This window comes from Acartia tonsa, chromosome 3, assembly GCF_053477335.1.
Source record: "Acartia tonsa isolate MP-2025a chromosome 3, ASM5347733v1, whole genome shotgun sequence".
Lineage (NCBI taxonomy): Eukaryota > Metazoa > Arthropoda > Copepoda > Calanoida > Acartiidae > Acartia > Acartia tonsa.
The window spans coordinates 36,856,489-36,874,726 of record NC_137262.1 but is presented as its reverse complement, the minus strand read 5'-3'; the positions used below and the strand labels follow the sequence as shown (position 1 = coordinate 36,874,726).

The following is an 18,238-nucleotide window of genomic DNA, read 5'->3' as shown; positions in this document are numbered from 1 at the left end:
GGGTGTAGCGCAAATATTAAATTCGCAACCATTTGTTTTGTAATGTAGCAAATTTTTAAAAACGTCATATATCATTAGAAAGATTTGCATTAACATTATTAGATGTTTTCACTGGAAAAGTTTTTTCAATGTTGATATTTTAGAAGATTATAGAGTATTTTTAATATTTAAAGATTTGTCTATTTTGTTCAAAGATAATTTTTGTTTCATCTTTAGTTATGACACTTTGATTTGAACATACAAAACAAATTTGACCGTATGAAAGTATGATTTCTTGCCTCATATTCTCAAATAAGTCATAAAAAGATAGTTCTTTGACACTTTTTTAATAACACACTTCTGCAAAATATTACTATGCACAAATTTTACGGTTCACCCTGCAGATTTAATATTGAGATAACTTGATGATCCTTAAAAGACAGGGAACGGCATTTTGCTAAACAAATAGAATAATAAGGCTTCCAAAGATTTAATATCAAGGATTAAAAACCAAATTTATGGAGAATTCGTTTAAAAAAATAGTGTAAAACCTTTGTGGAAGGGGGGGATGGGGTTTTTTTTCTATTGGCGATATCTCTTAGGAGGGTGATGATACACTTCCTTCCCCAAATTACTTAAAATCCTTTGACGTATGATAAGCTACATGGTAAATGAGAACCATATTGGTTCAGAGGTTAGTTCGATTATTGTTATACTTTTGTAGTCTGAATCATATTTGCCCTTTCTTTATTAAATTTTCATAACTTTTTCAGATTTTATATCTCTGTTTTGAATTTTTTTGATTATAAGCTTCTTTTAATATTTCACGACCATGTGCCTAGCCCCAGGTATAAAGCACCGCAACGTCCGCTAGTTGTCAGGTAGGTGTTAGTTTAGATTACCATATAAGTTTCATATAAGATGTAATTGTACTATCCAAGAATTGGTTACCCTTGGAACTTTGGGCAATTTATTTAAGTAAATTAAGAAAAATTTTATACAAATTTCTGTTTTTTTAATTTATTTTATAAATACATAATAAATTATATTACATTGATTAATTTATATTTCTTACAATTACACTTTAATAATACAGTAAAAATCATGTTTTTAATTTTTAAAGTTTTAAAATCACATTATAAATAGAATAAGCTTTTAACTGAGATGTTAGTAGAATTCAATTTTGTTTGAGATTCCGGCTAATAACATTATTAGAATGGCGTTATATTGAAAAAAAAGAATTATCTATTAATATAAAGAAATTTGTAAGCTTGCCACACTCCCCTAACATACACATAAAGTTTAACGCCATTCCTCCAAGTTAACTCCAATTTGATTATTCATCCAATTCCAAGGTTGTTAATGGAAGGAGTAACTTAATTGAGAGCTACCGCCAACGCCACACCACTCGGATATAAACTTCAACACATCCTGAAAAATGAAATAAAAAATAAGTCAAATAATGAACATGGCGTATAAAGGTATCAAATAATATATAGAACAGCATCGCCCCTAGTTAAGATAAATATGTTTATGTTTATGTTTTATGTTAAACAAACAGACTGACGGGCTGACAGATGAACTTACAGACAGAGAGACTGAAAGATAAACTAATAGACAGACGGACTGACAGATAAACTAACAGAGAGACTGACAGATGAATTAACAGACAGACAGACGGACAGATGAATGAAATAACAGACAGACGGACAGATCAATTAACAGACTGACGGACAGATCAATTAACAGATAGACGGAATGACTGATAAACTAACAGACAGACGGACTGACAGATAAACCAACAGACATAAGGACCAACAGATGAACCAACATACATATGAATATGGTAATACTTTGTATTGCTGAAATCTTATTAAATCCTTGAAAAAGCAAGCATAAATAAATTTCTTATACATAAACTAATTAATTATTCCTCATCAAAAATCATACTAGCAACAAAAAATTTAGTGTAACACAATAATTCGACTAGATATATTTTAGACGTTTGTACAGAGTGATAAATAAATAAGTAAAGAAAAATTCTATTAAAAATCTTATGTTCAAAACTGTATGAAAATATTAAATCTTAAATTATCTACTTTAAGAAATTATGCCTACGAAATTTACCCATAAGAGAGGTATTTATAAGTTTACAAAACAACCAGTGCAGTGTGGAAATCGTCAAAAATTTTCCTATACAATGGTCAAATTAAAATTGACATGCAACGTAGCATTCTATACTTCAAATTAACATAAATATTCAACAAAATTTGAGAAAAGGTCACAATAAAATAGCAGATATTTTAGAAAGATTCTTATTTAAAATAGAAGCTTCCATTTGTTGGAAAAAAAGTCTTAAACCATCTAAAAATTCAATTAAGAAAAAGTGAAAACCACCCTGGGACCTTTAAAAAGCTTCTTGGAAAACTCGTATCTGTCAAACACCTTGCTACTGTGTATAGAAGTAATGTTTAATTATGAAAAAAAAATTCAGAACCTAGCGATATCGTTCTTTACAAAGTAGTAAGATTTTTTTGGTTCCTATGATAAGATTGAACGGATAAGTTTTAAATTTTAGGGAAGCTTACTCTACAATCCCAAGTCCCCTAAATGCTATAGGCGCAACAATTTGTTGAGAAATAAACATACCAAAAAAAGAAAAAAGTATATTTTTCCTTGCAATGGTCCTTGTTGTGCTTGTATAATGATGACCAACCAAACCGCACAACAGCCTTTACTTTACTTTACTCAGAGATACAGGGATATTTTTTTGTCTTAAAGTTTCATAAGAATGTTTTCTTATTTGTTGACTGAACAACTTTGGGGAATTTTATTTTATTTTGATTAGTTAGTTCATTAAGTTGGGTGTCTAACCATTTCAACCACTAATAGTAATCTACAGGAGGGATAATTATGAGTAACATCAATTGAGATGTACATCAATTTATTTATCAGCCATGTCTTGTCCCTGACTATTATCAATTGTATAGCTTAACAAAATATATATAGATTCTTGGTTGCAATACTTTTGTAATAGACATGACGTCAATGTAACCCAATGCAAAGTCAAGTCGACAAATTTTGTGAAATACAATCATTCCAGATTCATTTCCTAGTCAAATCACGGATGCTCCTATTGAGCCCTACATTCCTGATGTTAATAACTACAACTGCACCTTGCTATGGCTACTTAAACACAAATTTTAATGGACCAAAACATACACCTAATATATTGATCATTACATCTATTTTTAACAAGAACAGAAAAATGGGCCCTAAACCTATTCCCTTCAAATTTTCGAATAAAAAAACCTCTTTTTTGTCTTTCTTAATCCTAAATAAAGATTATCTGACCACTTTACTGTAACAAAACGTATTTGACAGTTTACACAATACCATTTACCAAAGTAGCATTTCTTATTATTTTAACTGTATTACAGTTTACTGTACTTGCATCGCACAAATTCTTGTTGGCCAGTCTTGGTCATTCAAATTTTCAGGGTCAGTGTTACACTGGCACACTCACACTAACACACATAAACACACACATGAACCGTGAGAAATTTTAGACAAATTTTCTCAGCGCAATCTTGGAAGTGTTTCTTCAATCTCGCTACGTTTAAAAGATATAAATTACGTGGATATTGTGAAGGATTGACTTTACCTAAGCACCTTCCTTGAACTTCGAGTTACGATTGGCCAATATCTAAGGACTATATTAGCAACCTAAATTGTTGATACAAATTCTCCTATATCCACAATATCCACGCATTCAATATCCATTAGCACGAAACATTTTATAACAAGGACAATTTGCCACTACGCTGGGAAGAATTATCCTAGTTACAGAATAGCTGCGAAACTAAAAAAGTAAACACTAAACGAAAAAACTAGGATCATAAAATATTTTAATTTTATAGAAACACTTTAATTCAAGCTAATATAGAAGTAAGGATACATATCCAAACTTTAGATAATTCTAGATTAGGTCCATTTTATCCCTTTACAGACGAATTACATTCAATTTAAGAAAATTTTAAAGTAACAGAATGTTTGTCTGTCTGTTTCGATTGATCTTGATAATGCCTTTAGGGGGCGAAACATCTTGATATAAACAGCTTTCCTCGGATATAAAAATGTACAATTATAAGATCACTAGCTTTGTTAGATCCAAGATGCCGAAGCACGGGCTAGACAAAGCTGGTTTAATATTCTGATAGTATATTTCGCAGAAAACTTGGATGTAATACGATACGATACATTTTTCAGTATGACTAAGAACCGGTTCTAATCCAGCGGATATTAATTGGTTTCGAAGCATACTGGAAAGGATTTTCGTAAAAACAATATTCATATAAGGTGTTTAGATTAGGTATATTTTTACTCCTTTTAACAATTCTAGATTTAGTGAAAATGGTCAGTTCTAATATACAGATAGACAAAAAGTTAGATTAGTGAACACATATATAATGGTAAAAAAATATAACAATAAAAACACTCCAAAAATGCTGTTCATAACAAAAAACTTCAAATCAATAATTGAATAAGACAGACTGACAAATAATTAAAAACCAGGAAGTAGAAGCACAAGTTAACCTAATACTCTATAAAGGGTTAAAAGCGCTATATGATAATGATTATAATTTTAACAATTATGGTTAGATTTAAATCTCTTTCTAGTAAGCTAAGGAATAATTATTTATTGATATTAAAATTATCCACTTTTTAAAATGTAACCATAATTTACCGCCCTCCCCCCCCCCCCCCCCACCTAGCACTTTTTTAATGCACAAAAAGCGAAATGTTTCCAGTGTGGTTTCGAAACCGATTAATATCCGCTGGATTAGAACCGCTTCTCAGCCATATTGAAAAGTCATGTATAACATCGTATTACAGACAATCTTCCACGAAAAATTGATACCAGTTTTGTTAGCACGGGCCTGGTTTTAATGTTATAGCTTTATTTTAGTATCAGAGAAAAAGTCTATAATTCGATGCTATAATTAGCTATTCCGCTATTAGATACGGAGGTTTATAGGTTCGATTCTCGGCCTAAAATGGCATTGGAGAAAAGTTGGAACAATGCCTAACAATGCTTAACATTATATTAAAATCAACAGAAAAATAAATTTCATATATGGCTTCAATACCGAATAATACCCTCTGGATTTAAACCAGTTATCAGCCACACTGAAAAATCATATATCGTATCTTGTTATAACCAGTTCTCTATAACTATTGAAATAAAATAATGGTCATTTCTCGCATCTCACAATAAAACAAAACAAACAAACAATTTGGAAACTTAATAAGGTCCTTTTGGAAAATGGTCCAAACTGTAAATTTTGGAAAATACTTAAAAATGTTCACATGATAAGTTATTATAAAGTGGAGGTCAGGTTTATAATAATAATTTTAGATAATTCTATAAATATTTCCTATTTATATCTCTAACATAAATCTATCAATCAACACGATAATTACAAATAAATGATAACAAGGATGAAAACATCTATAAGTGGCAAAGCACAAAAAAATCATGTAAGCATAACATACAGCAGACAGACAAAACAATGTATAGACTAGGTGAACATGTATCTTAGGAATCTTCACTAAAAATTTCATCTTTCTTTCTTCAATAGCAGCCAAAAAATCACATTTACCTCAGACAAACAAAGACAATGGGAATTCAAGAGTAGCTTCGCTACTTCTGATAAATTAGTACAAAAACTTCATAAGGATAGAGGCTAATAAGAGAGGTTTGGTGTTTGTTTAATTTTTCTTTGAAAATATAATGTTACCCCAAAAACCTTTCATCTACAGTACTAAGAAGAATGGTGTCTGTGATGTCAACACCACTCCCTCTCCCCAATAAAAATGAGTATATGATATCTATATATTTAAAAAAAAAACTTTGAAAATGCACTTATCATTTTTTAATAGAAAGGTTTCGTGATTTAAAATCTGTTAATTTTTTTTATATTAGATCATTCTTCAATCGCTTAAATTTCTTTTTATCAATTAGTGACTAATATGCGCAAACACAAAAGTAAAATAGAACTGCCATACCTGTATATTGGAATCTGAAACCATTTTGGCGGCCATAATCAGCTTGTTCCAATCCTCCTTGTTGGCATACATTCCACGAGCAAACTCAATCCTATAGATAGATAGATAGATAGATAGATAGATATATAGATAGATAGATAGATAGATAGATAGATAGATAGATAGATAGATAGATAGATAGATAGATAGATAGATAGATAGATAGATAGATAGATAGATAGATAGATAGATAGATAGATAGATAGATAGATAGATAGATAGATAGATAGATAGATAGATAGATAGATAGATAGATAGATAGATAGATAGATAGATAGATAGATAGATAGATAGATAGATAGATAGATAGATAGATAGATAGATATATAGATAGATAGATAGATAGATAGATAGATAGATAGATAGATAGATAGATAGATAGATAGATAGATAGATAGATAGATAGATAGATAGATAGATAGATAGTTAGATAGATAGTTTACCTGTTGTCCAGAACAGGATAACCAGTGACGACACAAGGTTCAGATCTGATTCCAGATCCTACAGCTACCAGAGAAGCTTCATAGGTCATCCTGCAAATAACAAATAAGATGAGTTCATTTCATGCCTTCTGTTATGTATGTAAAATCTCATTTAAATTAAATCTTAAGGGTTAAAATATAATATGGAAAGATATCAATTTGTTTGTAAAGAAATCATAAAAACTATACGCTTAAATAATTTTTTTTCAAATTTATATAATACCTGGAATCAATAGGTAAAGTCTGTTCCACTTTTTGATCCATAGATACAGCCAGAACCCACTCTTTAACCTCCTCATGAATTCTATCACTAAAAAATTATATTCAGTAGTTAAACCTAATGTTAAATTTAATCAATAGATGGAAGATTCTAACAATTTACTCAAAAAAGGGTTCTTATTCTCATTATTGGAGGAAATTTGCTATGAGGGGGAAAATGTAGCACATTTTTTGTGGGGGAGAATATTACCCCCTCTTCCTTGGACGTCAGTTCTTTTTATATAAAATATTGAATATGATTTAAAATCTAAAACTAACCTGAGATAAGGTCCATCTGGTAGAGGAATTTCAAATGGAATATCAGTATCAACAAAATCTGAATTATCCAGAAGATCAAGAGATCTCTCTTCAATGGCTTCATAGATATCTAAGTATCTAATTCAAGGTAAAATTCATTATAGAAAAAAATCTTTTTAATTTAGTTATACATTTAGTAATAAAATTGCTTAGTTTTGAAACTATTGTGTAAAGGTGCAAATTACCTGCATAATATTGAGAATACAAGTTATCAAATTGCAAATGAGAATCATAAAGATGAGAGAATCAATTCATTTAGAATTACTTTGCCCCTTGCCTTAAGGGGCATGGCGAGGACGTCAGAAAAATAGCTCTGAAGCATCGCTGAAAAATAAAATCATTTTACACTAATATTTTCTGCGATCTTTAGCTTCAGACAAAAAAGCCTTACTACTTTATATTAAAAGATTAAACATTTAGGTAAATTTGTTTATAAAGTTTATAGTTTTACTTAGTTAATATATATGATGAATTATCCCTGTTCAAAAATACAAAAGCCATGTTATCCCATCCCATATTCTTGCATGCTGTACCAGCATCAAAGAAAGCTTTATCTGCTGGTATTATATCACTGTGGCGCAGTAAGGATACTGAAAATTTATATTTTTCTCGTTTTGAAATAATTGAATGCTATCATAAAAAGCAACATTTCATATTATGTTTTTTTTTACTGAAATTTTTTTTTCTTTTTCTTTAATAGATATCTGTATTTTTTTAAAGGATGACAGCATCCATAAACGCGGAGCTCCAAAACGGTAAAACAATAACACTTGTAAAGTGTCAGAACTGAATAAGTAGAATATAAATGTATGAGTCTAAATACAATTGTAAGTATATTAATGTTGCAAAACTCCTTAAATACTAGATGCTGTTTGGGGACATATTTACATTTTTAGGCCTTAATCATAGAATGCTTCACCTATAAAAGTGTATTTGTTGTAAAAATCAGATAAATAGAATTACAATTACATCATACAATAATTTTTAGTCAAAAAAGTAAATAGTCATCATGTATTAGATGGACGTACGGACTTTCTTGTAACAATTATATAGTGTCTAAGCTTCTGGTATCCTTCCTTATTGTTATTCGTCATGAAACGTTTGAAATAGATAGGACAATTAAAATATTTTAGATGGACGAAAAAGTCTAACTGTTCCTGACGAACCAACCCTATTTATAGAAAAGCTTCGCTTTTAATAATTTCTTTACGGAAGGAGAAAAATTCCTGTTATTTTTGTTGACAACTCTTCCAGGTTCTTATGAGGGAAAGTTGCTGATCTCATCGCATAGTAATGTGATATCAGCAGCAGCAGGTTGAACTGAGTGGCAGCTTGAGCATCACTGTTGCCTATAGAGTCAAGCAGCTTGTAGTACATGTCCCTGAGGGACGCCCACAGGTGGTAGGAGTTACCAGGATCCATGTTTCTGGAGAATAAATCAATGCCAATCCTGGTTCAAGAATTTAGGGATGAGTGAAATAATGCTATTTTTTGAAACTAACAATTATAATTGTTGTTAAATATCTAGAATATGAATGACTCTTTATTAATACACAAAACCATATCTAACTTTGATTTGAAAGTTTCATAAAAATTATTTGCATTTTAGTATGAACCATTTACTTATCCCTATAATCCTGCCTTTTATAAATGTTATAATTAGCTGCATAGGGAGGAGTTCCATATTGTTTGTATAAATCCAGAGCATTTTCTGGCTGCCCATTCTTTATCATTTGTGTAGCGTAGATAGCAACATACTTATGAAGAACTTCAGGACCATGATTTGAGGCTGTATTTAGAGCCTTGTTCCAGTTTCCTTGCTCAACATACATGTCAAGAGCACTGATGAGATCAACATTAGCAAGCTGTTCAGCTTTACCTTCATTCTTGAGGAAGTTTTTATATTTTTCATCAACATAACCTTCAAGTCTTGGTTCAAGTTCTTTTGCAACTTTCTTAGCTTTAGACCATTCTTCGCCTGATATGAATGCATCAATTGCTTCTCTGACCATCTCAACTCCTAGGTAAAGCTGTGCAGCATTATTGTGCCTTCCAATTTCAACAAGTCTTGGTCCAACAACATTTGCAACTTCTTCCGCCTTGTCAGGTTCAAGGAACTTGATGGCAAGTTCAGCAGCTTTGGTCCAAGCTGTTGATAGAGTATTCATATCTCTTGTAACTTGAGTGTCAACTTTGAGGTAACACTCAACTGCTCTCTGATACTCGCCACTCTCTTCCCATTTCCTGCCTTGGGCCAGGAACCCATCAGATCCAGAATAACCTGCAGACATGTTGGTTCTTTCATATTCATCTTGCAGAGCATTCAGTTTGTTTGGTAGATATTCCTTACAAACTCGGAGTGCTTCAGGCCAAAGTCCATTGTCTTTGTACTGTTTTACTGCTAATTCTGGTCTTTGGGCTCTCAGTAGTAAGGCCTCAAATTTGGTGTAGTCTTTACTTTCAAATGCTACTTTAGCTTGTCCAATAAGAACATCACTTACACTGTCTGGATCATGTTCCTCAGCAACTCTTTGTGCTGAATCCCAATCTTGATTGTGTACATGCATGAGCACAGCTTCTTTAGCCTTTTTGGCTTTGATAAACTGAGCCTCAGCTTCCTTGTATTTACCCTCATCCTCAAGGGCCATAGCATATTTGTAATGAACATCCTCAGTTTTCTCTTGCATGGCCAGCTTTGCCATTTCAAAAGCAAACTCAAACTGGAAGCTTTCACAAGCATAGTCAATACCATGTTCAAGGATTCCAAAGGATTTAAGTAGTTTCACAGCTGCTTCACCACCAAGATGTTTAGCCCAAAGGAAGGCAACTTGTTTAGCTGCATTAGGTCCACCATTGTTCTTAGCCACTCTGTACGCTTCCTCCCAAGCATCAACATTGCGGTACATGTGTACAGCAGATTTCCAATCACCTGCCTCCAAGAAATGGGTCTCAGCACTCTTGTGGTTGCCTTCACCTTCAAGTTCTTGTGCAAGATGAATATGAGTAGATTGGACTAGATCAGGGTGATAGGTATGAACAAGCCTCATCATATTCTCATATTGTCTCTGCTTCTTGTACATTGCAATTGCAAGATCCGGTTCATTTACACTAATATACAGCTTTTCTGCTTCTTTGAATCTCCCCATATCTTCAAGTTCCTGAGCTTGACCAACATACATCTTAGTAACCTCATCTGATTGAAGATGCTTTGAAGCAAGTTGATGAGCCTGATCCCATTTGCCAGCACTGTTGTACATTTCTATGGCATGCTTCTTAAAGTTGCCAGACAAGTAAAACTGTTCAGCCATTTGATATTCTCTAAGGCTTGCATAATGTTGAGCAAGCTTAAAGTAATACTTGTTCAGGGCTCCACTATCATCTTCAACAACTTGAATGATTTGAACAGCTTTCTTCCATTGTCTTGCACCTATTGCAGCATCAAGAGCTTTTAATGACTTGCCAGCCTCAATGTAATGATTGATTGCAGCATCAAGCTGTTTGTTTCCAACAAGATGATCACCCCAATCCTCTTCAAGAACAACAACTTCAGTGGGAAAGTAATGTCTTGCCAACTCAACAGCTTTAGCGAAGCATTCACCCTTTCTATAGCAGTCAAGAGCCTGTTCTTGTTGACCAGTTTTCTCATACAATTCTCCAGCCTGTTCAAAGAATTCACCTTTAAGCAAGGAACTAATCACTGAAGCAACAAGATCATTGTTGCCAAGCAGGTGATCATGTCCTTGAATAAGCCTTGAAGCCCTAGAAGGCATGCCAGATTTTAAGTAAAGATTCAAAGCTTCCATGTAATTGCCTTCCTCTTCTTTAAGTTGACCAGCCTTTTCTTCCTGATTTGTATCCATGAGCCATCTCATATAGCTTTCTCTAAGTTCATCAAGTTGATGATGTCCTTTAGCTTCTGCAAGACTCAATGCTTCATCCCACATTGACAAGCTTCTATACATATCTATAGCAGATTCAATTTGATTTTGTTCCAGATATATTCCTTCTGCTGCTTTGAATTGTTTATCAAGGATATAAAGTCTTGCCCAAACATCTGGAGAGTCCATACCATCTCCACCATAAGTATCTGACATAGCTTCAGCAATGTTTAGTGTCTCTCTGAGAAACTTTGCTTTAGAAACATCACCCAATGCAGCGTAACATCTTTCTGCAATCTGAAGTTGTTTATTTTCCAGAGATAGCTTTGCAAGAGTTTTCCACATAGCTTCAGTTTCAGGAGTCATTTCAAGAGACTCTAAAAATGTTATGGCTCTGTTAAAGTCGCCATCATCAATAGCAGTGCCAAACTCAATGAGCCCCTCATCAAGCTCATAAATAAATTGATGTGTTCCCTCTTGAACAATAACCTCAGTTTTACCATCTTCTCTGTTGACATCAACAACATCACCCTTGATAGGAGTCATGGTAACTCTTTCTGGAGCATCAATATTATACCAAACACACATATTGTCACGTGACTGGGCCACCACTACATCAGAATTTGGAATCCATTGGACAAATGTACAATAATTGAGAATTGAGGTTTTCTTCATGGTCTCAACATCCATCAGATTCAATCTTGATCGTTTATCCCTGAACAGCAGCTTTCTTCCAGTTTCATTTAACTCTATCCAATCAATTTTAGAATCATGAGATACTTGTCCAAGATTATAACCATAGACAAGATCTTCAAGAGCAATTGTTTTCAAATCAAGCAGATAAGCCAACCTCTTGGATTCATCAACATTTCTTTGCTTGCGCTCATTAATTCTGACACTGATCAAATGTGGATTCATAAACTCAGTCCTCACAGAACCAAGAATCTCATTCTTGCCATACTCTACAAGACTTAGTTCCCCAGCATTAAAAATCATACAAACATTATCATTGTCAAAGTAAAACTTTTCATTGCCTCCAGAATTCAGCCAGGGTATCTCACTCAGCAAATTCTTCTGGAGGTCACCAAGTAGGATAGTTTCAGGTGTTCTGGCTACTAGATACCCCTCACCTCCCATAATTTTGACATCCTCTATTTCATAACCATACAATGACTTCAGTATCACTCCTCTGGCCCCTGGAGTCAGAGGCTTGACCAGTACCTGGCTGGGTCCCACGTAGGTTAGCTCAAATTTGTTCTTCCAGACTGACCGCTTCAATACAGATTCAAACAGCTCGACTCCACCACACAGAGATCCAACAGCAATCCTTAACATAACTTCTTTTTAATTTCAACGACATAAATAAGGGACTACAAAGGTGTTTTAGAAAATATTTTAAAAAATAATTCTCCAATTTTTAATTAATATATTACCTTCTTTCTAAAAAAATATCTACTGTACATACATTTATTTAGCTTAGGTTGGAATGTCTAGTCAACGAACATAAGGTAAACTATCAATTTTAAAGTTAAACAAAAATTATTTAAAATTACCGAGATCCATCCTTTTTCCAGGCCAGCGTTGTAATGCTGTACAGATTCCTAAATTCTTTGCTTGTGTTTTCTTCCCACAAGTTTTTCCTTGGGCTCCAACTGTACACCCGCAATCTAGATAGAAAATGTTTATTTGATTTTTAAAAATAACATTAACCTTTCTGTCATATTTTTTTCTCTATTTTTAAATCCATAAATCCAATTATCTCTCTACATGAACTTTACCTGTGGATTACTGCAAGTGTGTATTGTATAGATATATTTCTCTTCCAATCTAATATATCTATCTATTTATCTACCTTGCATGCGGAGGGGGACAAAATATTTCAAAAATAAGACATGTGACGCCATAATTAAGTAGAAAATGAGAGGAGAAGTGGGAAAAAAACCTAAAAAAGAGATGGACAATCCTTTTTTAAAGACGTCACATGGCTGATTTTTGAGATATTTATCCCCATTACAGATACTAGTCATAACTACCAACACAGAGTGATTAACCGCTAGGGCTACAACACTTGGTTGTAAATATATTTGATTATTTATCTATCCATAGGTATGTATATTTAACTTTCTATCTAACTATTCATCAAAGTTATCTGTCATAACTACCAACACAGAGTGCTTGACCGCTAGGGCTACAATACATTGCTGTAAATATTTGTATCTATCTATCTACCTATTTGTATATTTGTCTATCTATCTATCAATCTAACCATTAAAGCTACCTGTCATAGCTACCAACACAGAGTGCTTGACCGCTAGGGCTACAACACATTGCTGTAAACTCTTTTTCATCTGGCTCCCTAAAGTAAAAAAATTATATTATTTGAAGAAACTTTTCAGATTTCTTTCTATCAGAGTCAAGCTTCTTTGCATGGCTTTTTTGAAATGATGTAAGTGACATTGTGTATTGAGAAAGACTAAACTACATAACTTGTGTGTCACTTTTGAGGAAGACGATTCCCTTTTCTCCCATCTCTTTCGAAGAGATTTTCTTCCCCCCTTCCCTTTTTCTTTTCCCTTTATATGAGGTCATATAGGAATCGTCTTCCTCAAAAGTGACACAAAAGTTATGTAGTTTAGTCTTTCTCTGTGTATTTCTTAATATAGTTAAAATTCAAAGAAATTCAATATCTCACATTCACGGTTTGGAGTTTTATTTTTCAAAGTGGTTTTTAAAAGCGAAGCTTTTCTAAAATTAGGGTCGGTCCGTCCGTACGTCCGTAAGTCCGTCCGTCCGTCCGTACGTCCGTAACGGATAGCTTTTTTCGTTAATTTTGGCATGTTAGAATTGTCCTATCGATTTCAAATTTTGCATGGTGATTCCTTTAGTAGTTAGGTACGATTTAGAAAGCGTAGCAACTCTATAATCATCACCAAAATGTCCGTACGTCCATTTTAAACATGTTCATTTTTTTACTTTTTTAACAACAAATTTTTATGTGATCTAATCATCCGATTGATCTGATTTTTGGTATATTAATTCCTGGGACAACAAAGTATAATTTAATAAGCAAAGCAACTCTATAATCAAGTCCTAAAAATGTAAGTATGTCCATAAACATTATCCTGAATCAAGCAGTTTTTCAACAAATTTACTTACAATTTTGCTTTGACTCTTATACATTTATATTATGATTATTCAGTTATGACACTATACAAGTGTTAATGTCCGTTTGTTCTACCGTTTCAGTGCTTCGCTTTTATGGATGTTGTCATCCTTGTTATATTATATCTTTTATCAATTGTACTTGAATATTTTCATAAAAGTTTATATAGGAAAACTTAAAAATGAGGCAGTCATAATTAAAAATCACCTGAAATAATCAAATTGTTGGGCCAGTAGGCCATCTTCAGTATAGAAGACGACCTTCTTATCAGGTCCCGCCACACAAATATGCTGAGAGGTCCAGCAGATAGCATAGGGAGGGATAGAGTGGACAACTACTTTTCCTTAAATTGTATTTGACTTTTTATTAACATAGTTTAATAGAAAACTTTTTACCTAAAAATTGACTTTAAACAGAATTGAAACTTTTTGCTATGTTTTGATTAAGTGTAATATAGCTTTCTCAATAGATTATTTTTGTTATAATATTCAATAAGTATTTGTATAGCAGCTTAACAGAATATTTACTAAATTTACCTTGTTGTTTAGCCATTTGGTCTTCAGCAACATACCATCTAAAAAACACAATTAGATTTTCAAATTTATCAAATCATGATACAAAGTGGTAGTGTTTTAAATGAACAAGAGTTGTAATTAAAAACATTATTTAAACAACAAATATTTTTTTCATTTTTCATGAATTTAAAGAAGTTTTACCTGATAATTGATCCATCAGCATGGCCAGAGAGAAAACCGGTTCCATTTCCATTAGGAACTAAAGAGCAGACATAGCTGTCCGCACTGTACAATGTCTGCGCTTTGTTGGTTTTACAGTGGGCTACTCTAACCTAGATGAAAAAAAATCTTTTAGCTTTTCTATGTTCATTTTTATAACACTGACCTATGTATGCCAATTTACTAAGTACCCCTTTTAAACTTTGAACAAAGAGGTCTCGAAGTATATTAAAAGTAACTAAGCATACAATTGTTACCTCTATATAAGGAGTAAAGGTGTATCTATGCCCTTCAAACTTTGAATCCCCACATTTTACCCCATCAATATTATATGAAATATGTTAGATTATCCCCCACAAACCTTTGAAATCCCTTAAATTACCCATCTCAATAAAGCATGGACGTCCTTACTTGCTTTAAAGATAAAATTGTTTTAGAAACCTAATCACCAAAGCTTTTTTGTTTGTGGCTTACATTCTTCACCATCTGTTAATAATACATCTATTTTATAACCACTCTAGAAACTAGAACATCGAAGCTCTCTAACCTTTCCATCAGCACATCCTAGGACAATGGGTCCTGCCCCTGGCCAACAAATACTTGTAACAGCACTGGTCTGGATAAATTTGTTACAGATCACCTGAAATAGACAATTTTGCTTTTAAAAATTGGGATTCTTATCATTTAGAATTAAAGTTTTGTAATACTAACCAGTTGCTTTGCCCCTAGCCTCTAGGGGAAGACAGGGATGTTTAGATAAAATATCCTAAAACCACCCGAATACATTTACGAATCTTTCCTGAAAAGTACAACCAATACGGACCAGCAATTTCTGAGATCTTAAACTTAAGACAAAAAAATCCTTACTACTTTAAATATAGTATAGTCACTGAAGAAATATAAAGTTTGATCTGGAGTTTTGACTATTTTGAAATCAAACTATGAATGCTTTAAATCAGTAAATTAGCCTTCAATAGAATGAAGAATTCAATAGGTTTATTAGTTATCCAAATCTTGATTTATATGTGTGTGTGTGTAGCCATGGTTTCTTAGTGTTTGAACCTAAGTAGTCATGGAGTAGGACGAAACACTTTTGTATGTTAGCACCAGAGCCAGCTCAAGGTCCACGCTCAAGTACAAGTACTTGATCCGCTGTCTCAAGGGACCTACTCTTTATTACCTCACCCTCGCCGAGTATGGCAGGTGTCCCAAATAAATTCACCGTAATGAATGATGCTCTCCACAGAGGAGCTTGGGTAAGGGTTGTACTGATATTGTGTACTTGACTATTGAGTATCCAAACTACCCAATTATCACCCTTCTGACACAACTAAGGGGAAGTTGTGTGAATGAATTGCGACTGAGAAATTCGAGTTGCCACATGGGGACTTGAACTCGAACTCTCACCACCGTAACTTAGTGCATTAAATCAAAAATCAAATCAAAATCATTTATTAACCATAAGATCATACAACTACCCCCGATCTTTGGACACTCCGCCAATCGAGTTACTAGACAGTTTATTTTACAATATTATTAACATTTTAAATATATTGATGGTTTTATTACCATTGAGCTACGACGCCCCTTAATGAAATTATATCAATAAAACAAACATTTACCTTTTTCTCCCCAAAATCTTCACCAATCTTGTATACATAAACAATGTTGTCTGTTTGAGCCACTGCTAACTTGGTGGAATCAGGACTGAAGGCTAAACCTATATATATACTAGGGATATGTTTGATATGATTATACCAACTAAAAAAAAAATTAAGTTTCACCATGGTTTTCTATGAATTAAACTTTGAAATTTTAAGCTTCTTTTGATGAATATCATCAATTGTTTTGTTGAGTTTAAAGGTTCAAATAAAATAACATGACAAATCATAATCAAATGCTCTAAATTAGAAAAATACGCTAATAAAAAAATTTAATAAAAACAATATTACAAGTTACAATCCCTTTTTCTGAATTAACATTTTACATTGGAAAAGTTTACGTTTGTGTTACAGCAGTTTGAACTCAACAAAACATTTGATGATAAATAGCCAAAGCCTGACATTTTAGATTTTTTTTTCAAATAAAACCATGGTGAAACTTATTTTTTTAAAATTGATATGAAGATACTAAACATAACCCCATTATAAACATAAAAAAAAACACAAAAAAAACATTTAGATGGAAAGTGCTTAGAATCATTTTCTCTCATTCGTGCATATTTCTCTTTAAACAAAGTCATAAAATCAAAAAAAATAAGATACAAATACAATCAAAATTACTATATTAACTGTAAAGGAGCTAAATCCTAATCAATTCTGTCCTGGTAACCATGAACAGTGCATAAAGTTTATTGCACAGCACAACAATTTTTTTCATAATCTATTAAAAAATCACGAAACCTTTCATTAAAATCTTAGAAAAATAGTTCTATACCTATCTTTTGCTTAAACAATTCATAAGTATACTTAATTTTTTATAGTGATAAGCTCCTATTGACTTAAGTAAAAGTGAATGGGGAAAGTCGACCCTTCACTTTCCAGGGGAGTTTCCTCTTATTAGGGTGGAATAGTTATAAGATTTCCATGAATTTTATTAGAAGCTTCACTGTAAATGAGAACCATATCGGTAAATCAGTTAGATAGATTTTGAGGTAAGACACAGACAGAGAAACAGACTTACTGCTGCTTTTATTAGGATTTGACTTACCTTTTACAACGTAGCTTCTTTTACCATATTTAGAATCAATAGGCTTGGTAGAAAATTTATCTCTTTTTTCTCCAGTTTCATCAAACAGCAAAACAACTCTAAAAATGGAAAGAATAGTTTAACCAACACGAAAAGGGGTATCAATGTGTATCATCAATGTAGTTGTACATTAATTAATCTCCATTGTTTATCCCTCAAGATCCCTAAATTAAAGAATTCCATGGGCTATTTATTTTTGTAGTATGAAGTTACCCTTCCCTCCAAGGGTTATGAACTTTCCCAAGCTCCTCTGTAAAGGAGATCCATATCAGTCAATTAGCTAGATAAATTATTTTGTACAAACACACAGTCAGATAAACCATGATGAACATCAGATGCTACTTTTACATAGGAAAAATTATTAGCTTACCTGTCTATAGTACAAACGGCCAGCTTAAGATTGTTAGGCGACCAGGCCATAGCTGTTATCTTGGCCGCTCCATCCTGCACCTCCTGAATGTTCTTCAGGTAACGCAGCTGCATGGCGTGGCAGTTAGCAGCTTATTAAACAGCAGCTTTTTTATACAGCGGCTAGTCAACTAATGGAGAAATGGAGAACATTTTTTAGTA

General features: G+C 32.9%; 1 protein-coding gene across 1 annotated transcript; it reads right to left on the bottom strand.

The window, feature by feature from the left end:
- Positions 1–981: 981 nt before the first annotated feature.
- Positions 982–18,238, bottom strand: Oseg2 (intraflagellar transport protein Oseg2). The gene is made up of 17 exons (XM_080153761.1): positions 18,039–18,238; positions 17,630–17,727; positions 16,543–16,640; positions 15,468–15,560; positions 14,903–15,033; positions 14,723–14,760; positions 14,394–14,529; positions 13,302–13,379; positions 12,577–12,690; positions 8,787–12,350; positions 8,378–8,595; positions 7,597–7,741; positions 7,107–7,223; positions 6,793–6,879; positions 6,531–6,620; positions 6,049–6,139; positions 982–1,410 (listed from the first exon to the last, which is right to left on the bottom strand). The coding sequence occupies exons 1-17, from the start codon at positions 18,149–18,151 to the stop codon at positions 1,339–1,341; spliced, it is 5,283 nt and encodes a 1,760-aa protein (XP_080009887.1). The 5' UTR covers positions 18,152–18,238; the 3' UTR covers positions 982–1,338.